Raw genomic sequence first — 13,084 nt, forward strand, 5'->3', positions numbered from 1 at the left:
AACCCTGGGCGAGATGTTGTCCTCTCTGTGCCTCGCTTCACTCGCCCACGAGCTGTTTCTTTGCAGAATCATATCCACAATGCGGTACTGGCCGGAGGTGTGGCTGTGGGTGCCTCGTGTTATCTGATCAGCTCTCCTTGGCTTGCCATGGTGCTGGGCCTTACGGCTGGACTGATCTCCACTGGAGGAGCCCTGTGCCTGCCGGTAAGAACTGGGCAACCAACACCCTGATGTGCCTTAGGCCAGCAGGGCCCCGGGAGCATGGTGGGGCCATGCAGTGCCATGGGCTGCATTAGGCAGGCACTGGCACCTTCTCAGGCTGGCTTCAAAGCTTGGGTGCGATACCCACCCGGGTGGGATGGTACATTTGTTAGGATCTGGGGAGCAACTAACAGAATGCACTCAAGTTTGCTCAGGCATGGGGGGGAATATTAGAATATGCTGCTGGGAACCCAAGAATGGCTGACACCAGGGACAGGAGTGTTGTAAGGAGCCCAAGAAGTCCCAGCTCTTCTTCTTTCTTTGCTTCTCCTGAATATCCGCTATAACCTCACTCTGTAGACTTCCTTCCCCCTCTTCTTCTCCTACCCACATAGTGGAATGTAGTCTTGCTCTTCAGGAAAGCAGCCAGATAGAATCTCTCGGCCCTATACCCAAGTGTTCTGGAGAAGGGACTCCTTGGTTTAGCTTGGACAGCGTGCTTATCTTGGGCTGGGGTGTAGGAGGGGCTAGAGCATAACATACGTGGCCGCTGCCCATGAGCCACATGAATGAGGGGGGGAGGGCAGCAGCCAGAAGAGGGACGCTGGGCCAATCCAGGCCATGTCCACTTCTGATTGTTTAGTTCTTCTAAGCAGATGGACTTTTCTTCCTTCCATACTCAGCAGTTACTAATAATGCCCGGATACCCCATAATAGCCACTTTGTTCTAATACGCTTCTAAGAGAAATATTTAGGAGCAACAACCCTTCATGGGTTTGAAGGCTTGGGAGGAGAAAAAGGAGTAGATTTTTAAGAAGCTGAACTTGGATGAACAGTGGATATTCCGGGAGGCAGTTTCAATCCAAGATAGGGGAAAATGTACCGACAATTTGATCTGACCAGCCGTGAGTAGTCTGCTCTTCACCTTTGGAACTGGAATAAATGTCTTGTAGCTCTTCTGCTCTGAGGCCCGATTCTGAGAGGAGGAGCATACAGCCAAAAACTGTGTAACGAGTTCTCATCAGGCTGGGTGTCCATTGCTTCCTCTGTGCCTGTTTCCTTGACTCTGTCACTGGGGGAATGATTCAGAGATGATTCACTCCTTCGTTCGTTCGTTTGTTTGTTCATTCATTCATTCAGCATGTATGTTTTCACATTGATCCTGCTTCCCGGGCTGTAGGGTAGTGAGGGAAATGGACAAATGAACACACAACCACGTGGCAGCTGCTGCGAAGCCCATCTAAGCCAGTCTGGGACGGATCAGGAAATGCCTCCTGGAGCAGAGGGTGTCTCAGCCACATGTTGACAGATGACTGATATTAGCCAGGCAAAGCGAGGGGCAACGTATTCCAGACAGAAGGCACAGTGTGTTCAAAGGCTCAATGGTGAGAAGAGACACCAAAGCATTGAGCTCACCTGGGAGTGTGGTGGCACCACAGTCTTGAGAGACGAGAGATACTCAGGTATATCCCCTGGGCAGGTTGAGGAGTCTGGGTTTTTATTCTGAAGGCAAAGGGGATCCTCAGGAGGGAACTGGCCTGTCTAATTTGCATTTGTATCCACGTATGTTGGCTCATGGCCCCCTGGAAGGCTTCAGCGGCAGAGAGGAAGGAGCGGTGAGGATAAGTCTGGAGGGGTGGTCACATTCTTTTCTTCTCATTAGCCATGCTGTCTTTGGGGTGGCAGTTAAGTTTGGACTAGACCAGTGGGTCTCAGTCACCCACCATCGTCCCCTCCAGGGACGCTTGACAGTATGTGCGGACATTTTTTGGTTGACACACTGTGCGGGGATGCTCCTGGCATCTAGAGGGAGAGCCCAGGGATGCTGCTAAACGTGCTACGACACGCAGGACGGACTTTTCACAACACAGGGTCATCAGGCCTGCGCTAGACCCTTGCTTCCCAGAGGCTGGTCAGTGGGCCCGTAGCCTTGGCATCACCCGCAACTTTGTTAGAAATGCAGAATCTCGGGCCCCAGGCTCACCGTATCTATCTCTGCGGTCTAACAAGCTCCCCGCGTGATGCCTGGGCACCTGCAGGTCCGAGACGCGCTTCCGTAGGGGAGCCCCAATGCCTACCCCCTTTGGGTGGCCCTGGAGGCCAAGGATCTGCGGAAAACCCCGGGTGGAGAGTCCCAGTCCTGCACGTACATCTGCTTATGTGACGCTTGTTCTAGATGTATTTTAACCACGTGCTGGGGATCCACGACACCGGTGGCGTGTACTACACCTTCGGCCTGCCGGGGCTCCTCGGAGAGATCGCCCACATCGTGCTGATCACGTATCAAGTCGACCAGACCAAGACTGCCATGTGAGTCACTCGGCTCGTCCCCTTCACGCCCCCATTCAGCTCGGGGTGAAACGCGCCCCCCGCCAGCGCCCTTCGCTGAGGCACACGTGTTCAGAGCCGGGCACTCAGCAGGCCTTAGCAAATATTTGTCGGCAGATGGATTAGTAAACCCTGCAGAGCCCCTACCTCTCCAGGCCGCGGCTGCTTTCCAGGAAGGACAGCTTAGGGGCGGGGCAAAGGCAGACGGGTGTGAGGCTCCCCGAGATGACCTGACAGAGCAGGTCAATCAGGCCAAGCCAGCCGAGTCTGTTTCACAGCCGCTGGTGGTTTGGGTCGAGGGGAAGAGTGTTGTGCAGTCGGACTTGTTCTGACCTTGTAGCAGCAGGCACGCTACCTGATCTCTCTAAGCCCGATTATGAATGCAGACACTGATGGCGCATTCCCTCCTAGGGTTGTTGGAGGCGACTTGAGGCCAGGCGCCTTGTGGTTAAAAGGATTTAATACTTTTTTTCTTAAACATTTTTTTAATGTTGATTATTTTTGAGAGAGAGAGAGACGCGCACGAGCGGGGGTGGGGCAGAGAGAGGGGTAGATACAGAATCCAAAGCAGACTCCAGGCTCTGAGCTATGAGCACAGAGCCCGACGCGGGGCTCAAACCCATGAACCGCGAGATCATGAGCTGAAGTCGGACGCTCGACCGACTGAGCCACCCAGGCGCCCCAGGATGTAATACTTTCATGTAAGAAAACACTAAGCACAACCCTCCCTGAGGCCTGGGGAGAGGAGGAGCTTGGCCAAAGTCTCACTGTGAGGCAGGAACGTGGGCCTCCAGACTCGGCTCAGATCCTATGTCCTCCAGACAACGGATGGCGGCGACTGGTTTCACGTACCCGAGCCCTGGCCATCACCTCCCGGGGCTTGCGTGAGTAGCTTCCAGGCGTGGCGCACATAAAATGAAAAAGTGACTTGGGCATGATACGGGGATAGGTTTTTCCGGATGAACTGATATAGTGATCGCAGTAATAGTACTGATAACAATCGCCACTGTTGATTGACAGCTTCCTAGATGCCAGGCACTCACTACGCGAAAATCATCGTATGCATCATCTCATGGAATCCTCACGACCACCCTGTGAGGTATTAATCATATTCCAAGAAATGATACGTGTGGGGTAGTGATCTGCCCTAAGTCACTTGGCTGGAGCCCATCTCCAGGTGGGGAGACACCTCAGTGGGGCTCCGATGGTGTGTCTGCCACTGTTTTAACAGCTGTGCAACTCAGCAAATCCTTTCCCCTCTCTGGGCCCCTGAGTCCCCTCTGTAAAGCTCAGGTGCCTGCTGGGGCCAGGCCGGTAAGGTCAAAAAATGGGAGCAGCGAGGGGAGGCTGGAAAACAGTGGGAAGTTGCTCCTCAGCACCAGGCGACCATAACTGCGCGGGGACCAAGGCTCAGTGTCCCCAGATGTGACTTTTCAAGAGAAGCCAAAACTCCAGAGCTATGCACCTACACTCCCAAGCATCGGCAAAAGATTCAAAATCGTCAAGACACATCGTGTGGGCCAAATTCTGCTCCGGGGCAGCCAATCTGTGACTTCAGAGCCACCGGCCCTTCTAGCTTCCTAAGTCTGTGATTCTGTGGCTCTCCTAGAGCAGTAAATCCTACCCTACCCCAGACCTGCATGGTTAGAAATCTGGTGATGAGGTAGGCGCCTGGGTGGCTGTTGCTTTTAAGTGCTCAACTCCTGATTTCGGCTCAGGTCACAATCCCGGGGTCATGGGATCCAGCCCGGCGTGGGGCTCCCCACTCAGCACAGAGCCGGCTTGAGATTCTCTCCCCCGCCCCCCTCTCTCTTCACCCCGCAAAATTTAAAGAGATCTGGCGATGGGAGCCCGGCAATCTGTCTTCCACCCAACCCTCTAGGTGATTCTCCCATAAACCAGTTGGAGACCGCTGGCCTATAGCAAAGAACAGGAAAACAAAGGCCAGTTGACCAATGGGGTGCTGCTAAAGGATTAACAAACAAAGCCCTGACTGCAGTGGTGCAAATACTCCCTTCTGTGGCCAATTGCAAGCCATCAAGGGGCTGTCACTGAGCGGGTACACCTAGGAAGGGTTGAGAACACGGCCCGTGCACCCACCCTGTGAGCGGGCTCTAGCACATCTCTGTGAGTCAACTCTGACTGCAAAACCTTATCACACGCAGGGACCGGGCAGCAGAGAGAGAGAGAGAGAGAGAGAGAGAGAGAGAGAGAGAGAGAGGGAGAGGGAGAGAGGGTCTGGAACTGAGACTATGTCTTTGGGTTTGTAGTGGTGGGGTAATGAGTGGGGGGAGGTCTCCGGCTGGGCAGGAAGAGAAAGCATATATTAGAGTTTGTGCTTGGGCGGGTTATAATATGAATTTTGCACTCCCGTGAAAGCTGACTGGTGGAGAGAGAGGAGTAAACAATTTCGGCTGTTAGTTGGGCCCAGTGATAAATGAGTGCCAAGTAGACAAATACTGAATCCCAGAAACACAGTTAAAATCAGTGTTCTATTGTATGAACGCAGCACAATTTATGTATCCACTACTGATGAGCATTTGGGTTCTTTCCAGTTTGGATCTATTACGAATATTCTAGTGTTGCCGCCATGAACATTCTAGCACTTTTTTTTTTTTTTTTTTTTTAGAACATACAAATGCACTTCTGTTGAGCAAATGCCTAGAAGCAGAATTGTTGGATCACAGTATTCCCATGATCCCTTTTAGAGGAAACTTCCAGTTTTCCACCATAGTCTGTGCCGGTTTCTTCACCTGTGGCACCCGAGAGTTCCCCTTACCCTATATATTCTCTAACACCTCATGTTTTTCTTCTTTTTAATTTTCTCCATTTAGGCATCAAACTTATCTTTTTTTCTTTTAAAGTAGGCTCCACACATAGTGTGGAGCCCGACGCAGGGCTTGAGCTCACAACCCTGAGATCAAGACCTGAGCTGAGATCAAGAGTCAAACACTTAACCAACTGAGCCACCCAGGTGTTCCTAGGCATCAAACTTTCTCATTTTATTATTATTTTAAAAATGTTTTTAATTTTTAAATGTTTATTTATTTTTGAGAGAGAGAGAGAGACAGAGCACACATGGGGGAAGGGCAGAGATAAAGGGAGACACAGAATCCGAAGCAGGCTCCAGGCTCTGAGCTGTCAGCACAGAGCCTGATGTGGGGCTTGAACCCATGAGCGAAGAGATCATGACATGAGCCAAAGTTGGGCACTCAACAGACTGAGCCACCCAGGCACCCCATTTATTATTATTACTCTTTTTTTTAATGTTTATTTTTGAGAGAGAGACAGAGAGCGTGAGTGGGGGAGGGGCAGAGAGAGAGGGAGACACAGGATCCGAAGCAGGCTCCAGGCTCCGAGCTGTCCACAGAGCCCGACGCGGGGCTCGAACCCATGAAGTGTGAGATCATGACCTGGGCCGAAGTCAGACGCTCAACCGACTGAGCCACCCAGGCGCCTCTATTATTATTACTTTTTAATGTTTATTTATTTTTGAGAGAAGGAGACAGAGTGTGAGTGGGGGAGGGGCAGAGAGGGAGACACAGAATCGGAAGCAGGCTCCAGGCTCCGAGCTGTGAGCACAGAGCCCGACGCAGGGCCTGAACCCATGAACTGTGAGATCATGACCTGAGCCGAAGTCAGACGCTCAGAAGTCAGATGCTCAGCCGACTGAGCCCCCTGGGTGCTCCTAGGCATCAAATTTATCATTTTCTTATTATTTTCTTAGCGTTTAGTTTTCAGAAAGAGAGATCACACGTGTGTGAGCACTAGTGGGTGAGGGACAGAGAGAGGAGACAGAGGATCCAAAGCAGGCTCTGTGCTGACAACAGACAACCCTATGTCGGGCTCGAACTCAAGAGCCATGAGATTGTGACCTGAGCTGAAGTTGGATGCTTAATTGAGCCACCCACTCAAACTTATCATTTTAATTTTAATTTCCCTGATAACTGATTAAACAGAGCACGTTTCATATGCTTTTTGGACATTTGATTATCTTTTTTTGTGAAATGTCTCTCCAAGTTCTTTAGTTCTTTTGCCCATTTTTTTTGTTGTGTTGTTCTGTCTTTTTCTTATAGATTTGTAGGAATTCTGGTTATAGAAGCCTTTGTCACATACATGTGTCATGAATATCTTCTCGCATTTTGTAGGTTATCTTTTGCCTTCTTTTTTTTTTTTTAATTTTTTTTTTTTAACGTTTATTTATTTTTGAGACAGAGAGAGACAGAGCATGAACGGGGGAGGAGCAGAGAGAGAGGGAATCACGGAATCTGAAACAGGCTCCAGGCTCCGAGCTGTCAGCACAGAGCCCGACGCGGGGCTCGAACTCACAGACCGTGAGATCATGACCTGAGCCGAAGTCGGACGCTCAACCGACCAAGCCACCCAGGCGCCCCTTTTTTGCCTTCTTAATGGTGTCTCTTGATGAACAGAAGTTCTCCATTTTAATACAGTTCAATTTATTGTTCCCTTTACATTTGCATGTTCTGTTTAAGAAATGTTTCTCTATTGTAAGGTCATATGGATGTCCTGCTAGGCCACTTAGTAGTTTAAAGTGAGGTCTCGGGGTTGTCTTGAAGGAGGGAGGACAGGGAAGTATGTTCAACAGGGGTGGGCAGGGGAGATGAGCCTTATAGCCAAGCTATGCTCCGCGTTGCCCTGATGGAAAGAGAACTCATCTTTAATTGCCTATGAGGAAACTTGGGGCTCAGAAAGGTTAAGTGACTTGCCTAGGATTATGCAGCTAGTGACAGTCCTTGAACATGAACCTGGGCTTTCTGCCTCCTGATCAAGTTCATCACCCATGGGTTCTGAGAATTGAAGGAAGCCAAAGAGGATCTTAGACTCCCCCCTTCCCTTCTTACATGTCTGTGTGGCTTTGCGGGAATGTGACAGGGGAATGTGTTGCCAGGGGAGAGGACGTTTGTTCTTCTGGTAGCCCTTCCTGACAGCATCATTACTGATGCAGACAGTCCTTTTTGATCTCTGCAGTCTGATGCCTGAATGTGACTATATTCTGCTTTGTCATTTCTAGGATTAACCACCGGTTGCTCTTGGACATTGGGGCACTGAGCTTGGCCATGGCTATGGGTCTGATAATTGGTCTTCTGACAGGTAAGTATGAGACCACCCTGCTTCCCCATGGTGCAGGGCACAGGCCTCAGGGCCAGAGTGCACCTGCCCCATGGCTGGATGCGTATACCCATCCCCTTCTCTGTGAACCCCCTCAGCTCCGGCCAAATGAGGCAAAGCACTCAGACCTTGATTAACAACAACAAGAGAATCACATCATTTCAGCATGGGAAAGGCCCTCAGAGGCCGCTTGCTGTAGGTGTGGACTCTGAGGGCCAGAGAAAGTTAAGAGACTTTCCTGAGGTTTAAGTAGGGGTGAGTGGCGACACTGCAACCTTGCGAACCCAGGGCTGGTGGCTTCACCCAATTTTGTGCATAAAGCCAAGGAAACCCTTAGGCCAAAAAGCTTACCTTTATTCCCTGAGAATACTCAAAGTATTATTTCGTTCAGCAAATATTTATTCAGTATCTACTATGAGCCAGACACTATTCTTAGGCACTAGGGACACAACAGTGAACAAAACAAGTTCCCTCATCCCATGGGGTTGATATTCTAGTGGAGGGGGTGGCAATAAATAAACGAAGACGTAGAGTATTTGCTGTGTTGGAGACTCAGGGTAGAGGAGCACAGAGTCAGCGTGAGGGTGGGGTACTCTTTTAGAAGGGGAGGAAGGGTGAGGCCCCTGGGTGGCTCAGTGGGTTAAGTGTCTGACTCTTGATATCTGCTCAGGTCCTGATTTCATGGTTGTAGGATCCAGCCCTGGGTCAGGCTCTGTGCTAAACGTGGAGCCCGCTTGGGGATTCCCTCTTTTCCCCTTTCTCTCTCTGCCCCTCTCCTGCTTGCACTCTCTCTCTTTCTCAAAATAAATAAACATAAAAAAAAAAAAAAAAAAAAGCATGGGAAGGAAAGGTCTATCTAATAAGTTGACCTTTAAGCAGAAACCTGAACAGAGAGAGGGAACAAGACCTACCACCCACGTGTTTATTTGGCAGAAGAGCATTCCATGAAAAGGGATAGCAAGTGCAAAGGCCCTGAGGCAGGAGCAAAGAATGCTCGGGGTGGCTGATATGGATATAGTGAAAGGGAGAGTGGCAGGGGTTGAGAACAGAGTGGTAATAAGGAGCGAGATAATTCTGAGATGGGAAGCCATTAGAAATCTTTAAACAGAGGATTGAAGTATGCTTTTGCTCCTGCAATATGACAGAATGGCGAAGAACCTCAGGGAGTTACTAATTTGCCAGTCTTGTTTATATGCTAGGTGAAAAGATGTTTTCTGTCCAGAACTGCTCACCTTTATTCAACAAGCAAACAGCTTTATTGGTTGGACATTCATATATTGTTTCCCTAAGCAGGGAATGAATGCCAAATAAGAGAGAAAATAGCATTAACAGACGTAAAAGAGTTGTATGGCCTTGGGCATATCGGTTTACTCTCTCTCTGAGCCTGGGCCTTGGGAGGCTTTTCTGTAAAATGAAAGGACCGTGGTAGCTAATCATTGGGCTTCTTTTATGCTCCAAAACAAATATGAAGGTACTTTTTGGAATTGCCTGGGTGATTTTAGACAGCAAGACTGACTAGAATCACTTTAATATACCAACTGGCCTCAACTTTCATCAGAGTCGAGGAGATTAAATACAGATGAGAAAAATGCCTCCCTCTGTAAGTCTGCGTTCCATCTGTGGTGGCGGTCCAATCCTGAGTAGGGTTACCAGATTTAGCGAGTGAAAATACAAGGCACCCGTTTTTTAAATTCAAAATTAACTGAGCATCCTAGATTACTTTATCTGGCAACCTTCACCCAGACTATGACACCATTCACCATCGTCACTAGTATTCACAAAATGACACTGATGTGCACTGTCTTGTAAAACCCCTGGGAGGGCCTTTTTTTAATGCTTCACTGGAGTCAAAAAAGAAAATGGAGGAAAAGACACAGTGTTCCTTTAGGAGTCAAGACCAATGAGCGTCCCTCTTTTCATGCAGCTTTGAACATAAGAAAGCTGGTGAATAAGAAAAATGTGAACAATGGAAGGGAAAGAGGCCACTAAGCAGCCAAGATAGCACCTGACTCCCTAAAGTCAAGCATTTTACTTGTCAAGAGGCCCCTGATTTGGGGCCTGTCTACATTTACTTAAGAAACAATCCTATGGGGGCACCTGGGTGGCTCAGTTGGTTAAGTGTCCAACTTCGGCTCAGGCCATGATCTCACCATTCATGAGTTCAAGCCCCGCATTGGTCTCTGTGCTGACAGCTCAGAGCCTGGAGCCTGCTTTGGATTCTGTGTCTCCCTCTCTCTCTGCCTCTTCCCTGCTTATGCTCTCTCTCTCTCGCTCTCAAAAATAAATAAACAGTAAAAATTTTTTTTAATAATAAAAAAAAGAAACGATCCTATCAAGCATGGCTATTGGGTTTCTGAATTCAGGCAGATTAGAAATGGCAGGTTAGAGGTGCGATAGTTTTCTCGAACTAAGGCACACTGGTAGAAGTTAGAGGTCAAAGTAGACAGCCTAACAGAAGAAAAATTCTTTAAGCCAGACACTAGAACATGTAAAGCTTGGGCTGCTGAGAGAAGAAGCCAACAACCCCAACAGCTATATACTTTCTCTGCATTATATAGTGCATTTCATAAATGGATGTTCCTAGCAATATTTCCGATTAAAAAAAAAGCCTAAATGTGTTTAGTGTTGTCTCATAAGACACGAAAATATAGCATATTTTGAATGGATTTTCATCAGCTATCTGGAAAGTTCATGTAGGTGTTAGAGATCGTTTCTGAGTAATTCTAGCTAAATGAAGGGTGCTGGTTGCCTCCTACATGCCAATATCAGTTAAAGGTGTGCCCTACAAAAGGAAAATGTGACTAAGTACATGCCTACTCTTGTTAATCTTAATATTTAATGCATGAGGGCCGATCATCATTAAAAATACACAGATAAGGGGCGCCTGGGTGGCTCAGACAGTTAAGCATCTGACTTCGGCTCAGGTCATGATCTCACAGTTCGTGAGTTTGAGCCCTGTGTCAGGCTCTGTGCTGACAGCCTGGAGCCTGCTTCAGGTTCTGTGTCTCCCTCTCTCTCTCTGCCCCTCCCCCGCTCATATTCTGTCTGTCTCTCAAAAATAAATAAACATTAAAAAAAAAAGAAAAAAGGTGAGCAGTCACTTCATGTATCCTGGGAAATTCGGCCAACTTTGTGCAGCTGGAGGAAGGCACAGGGCCAAGCTCTCTGGGCAGGGGCGGGATGGGCAGAGAGACGAGCAGGCACAAAAGCAAGTTGGTATAAACTACTTTCCTCACTAACAAGTGGAATCTTGAGCTGAGGTCATGGAGAGTTTATTGGAGCTGGTGACGCAGGACCTACAGGGCCACCTAATTGGAGTTGCTGTCCATGGTAGTTCCTGTGTTCTAAATGGATCCACTTTTAGGTAGGGGCACCATGTTCTATTCCATCTTGGGAAGCATGTCAGATCCGTGGCTATTGCATACCTCTCACTGTCATCTTAATCCTTTGGAGATATAATTGCACTTGCCAGTTTCCTTTAAAAGGTGTTTATAGAATTAACTAAGCTGGTCCAGGAAGGACAGCACTCCAATTTGTCTGTCTCCTGGTTGTAGAAGAAAAAGGGATTTTTGTGGAGATAACCATACCTGGCATAGGATATTTTTATTAATTTTGAGATAACAAATGCTGTGCCCTAAAGGTTTAACATGTAATTTTGAATTTTAACAGGTTTGGTCTTAAACCTCAAAATATGGAGAGGACCTCATGTATCTAAATATTTTGATGACCAAGCTTTCTGGGAGGTAAGATTTTTAACCTAATGTCATAGATTTTGAGTGAATGAACTCAAAAAGATACCTGGTATATCTGTTTATAGGTTGACTCGGTGTTTGGAGAACAAAATAAAAACAAAATGTGCGTGCGTGTGTGTATACATGTGCTGGTGAGGGCTGGGGAGGTGGTAAAGGTTACCATTTCCCTGATGCCTCAAGGTCACCGAAGGTCAGAGATGTGAGAATGGCCGCTGGCCACCCTTCTCCCATCTGGAGTCATCAAAGTGGGCAAGTAGTTTGACAGGAAGGTGATAGGATCCTGCAAGGCAAGGGCCAGAAGGCCCGGGCCAACAAATCTATTCCCCTCATTTGACAGACACACTGAGCGGAACCATGGCCGTTCAAGTTCTCGAGTGAGTGTGTGGCACAGCTTGATCTAGAACACAACTCTTGATGAATTATAGCCAGTGGACACAAGAAAACATACTATAGGAGTCTGGGATCATTCAGCCAAAGAACAGAGAGCTCAAACAATGCAGCCGCTGCTGTGGGTGTCTGTGTTCCGTGTCGCATCTGTTCTCATGACTAGGCTAGAAAGAGGGTCAGGGCTCATTTCCCGTCATCCTCCCTTTGACCTACACTCTCACATTTCACTAAGAACTCTGATATGTGTAGGACGCCAGGGTGGCTCGGTTGGTTAAGAACTCTGATATGTGTCACCTTAGGTAACTTCCATTTGATGCTGAGGTTGAGTGGGCAAACTTGCAAAACTATAAATGGGAGGTTGGGGCCGACAGAGGTCAGGCTAACGCCCAACATCATACCATTGTGAGTGGCAGAGACAGGAACCAGGCTTCCTGAGTCCCAGGCCGATCCTTTCTCCACCTGGCATGCCAAGATACTGATCACGAAAGGGACAGAGAACCAGCCTTATTATGGATGCGCCTTGGCATTAGCATTTGTAGAGGCAAAAAGGAGAACCGGCCTCTTGTCCTTTTCCTCCCTTCTTCATCGCTTCTCTTTCCTTCTCTTCCTCTTCAAACAGCTTTATGGAGGTGTAACTGACAGCAAACACATATTTAAAGTAATATAACTTGATACATTTAAACATATTTATATGCCCATAAAACCGTCACCACCATGTTTCCTCATGCCTCTTTGAAACTACTCCCTCCCCGCTCCACCCCATTCCGTCCCCAGGCAAACACCTAACTGCCTTCTGTCCAATAGATTGGTTTACATTTTCTACAGTTTTATAAAAACGAATCACACGGAACATTCTTTGGCATCTTTTCGCCAGCGTAATTATTCTGAGAGTCACCCATTACGTGGGTGCTTGTAAAGCGTCTCATCTCGTACCAGCTTTTCCCTCCAGCTGGTCTCTCCCAGTCCCTGCAAGGGTTCCTGCCCCTCTGGCGGCAGCAGGGTGATCTAGTGAAAGAGTTACTCAGAAAACTGGTTTAATCCAGCCATTCATTGGGCAAGTATTTATTGAGCAACTACTATACGCCAAGCATTCTGCTGATTAACCAGATATGCCGCAAACAGGACAAATGTCCAGCTCAATTATTTGAGTTGCAATCAACATTTGCTAACTAAATGGAGGAAATCTGAGGAACCCCGCCTCACACTGGCCACTGCGGCAGTGGGCGAGATGGAACAATGAATGGAGACCAGTTCTGCAGGGTGTCACATAGGCCAGTTTCTCAACC

At 48.2% G+C, this 13,084-nt stretch overlaps 1 protein-coding gene across 1 annotated transcript in view; it reads left to right on the forward strand.

The window, feature by feature from the left end:
- The window catches only part of LOC125912937 (RH-like protein), a 37,636-nt gene that overhangs the window by 21,466 nt on the left and 3,086 nt on the right, over positions 1 to 13,084 (forward strand). The window contains exons 6-9 of the mRNA XM_049617770.1: positions 67 to 204; positions 2,378 to 2,511; positions 7,562 to 7,641; positions 11,329 to 11,402. Coding sequence (XP_049473727.1) covers positions 67 to 204; positions 2,378 to 2,511; positions 7,562 to 7,641; positions 11,329 to 11,402 — 426 coding nt within the window. The remainder of the gene's footprint in view (positions 1 to 66; positions 205 to 2,377; positions 2,512 to 7,561; positions 7,642 to 11,328; positions 11,403 to 13,084) is intronic.

Source organism: Panthera uncia, assembly GCF_023721935.1.
Source record: "Panthera uncia isolate 11264 chromosome C1 unlocalized genomic scaffold, Puncia_PCG_1.0 HiC_scaffold_4, whole genome shotgun sequence".
NCBI lineage: Eukaryota > Metazoa > Chordata > Mammalia > Carnivora > Felidae > Panthera > Panthera uncia.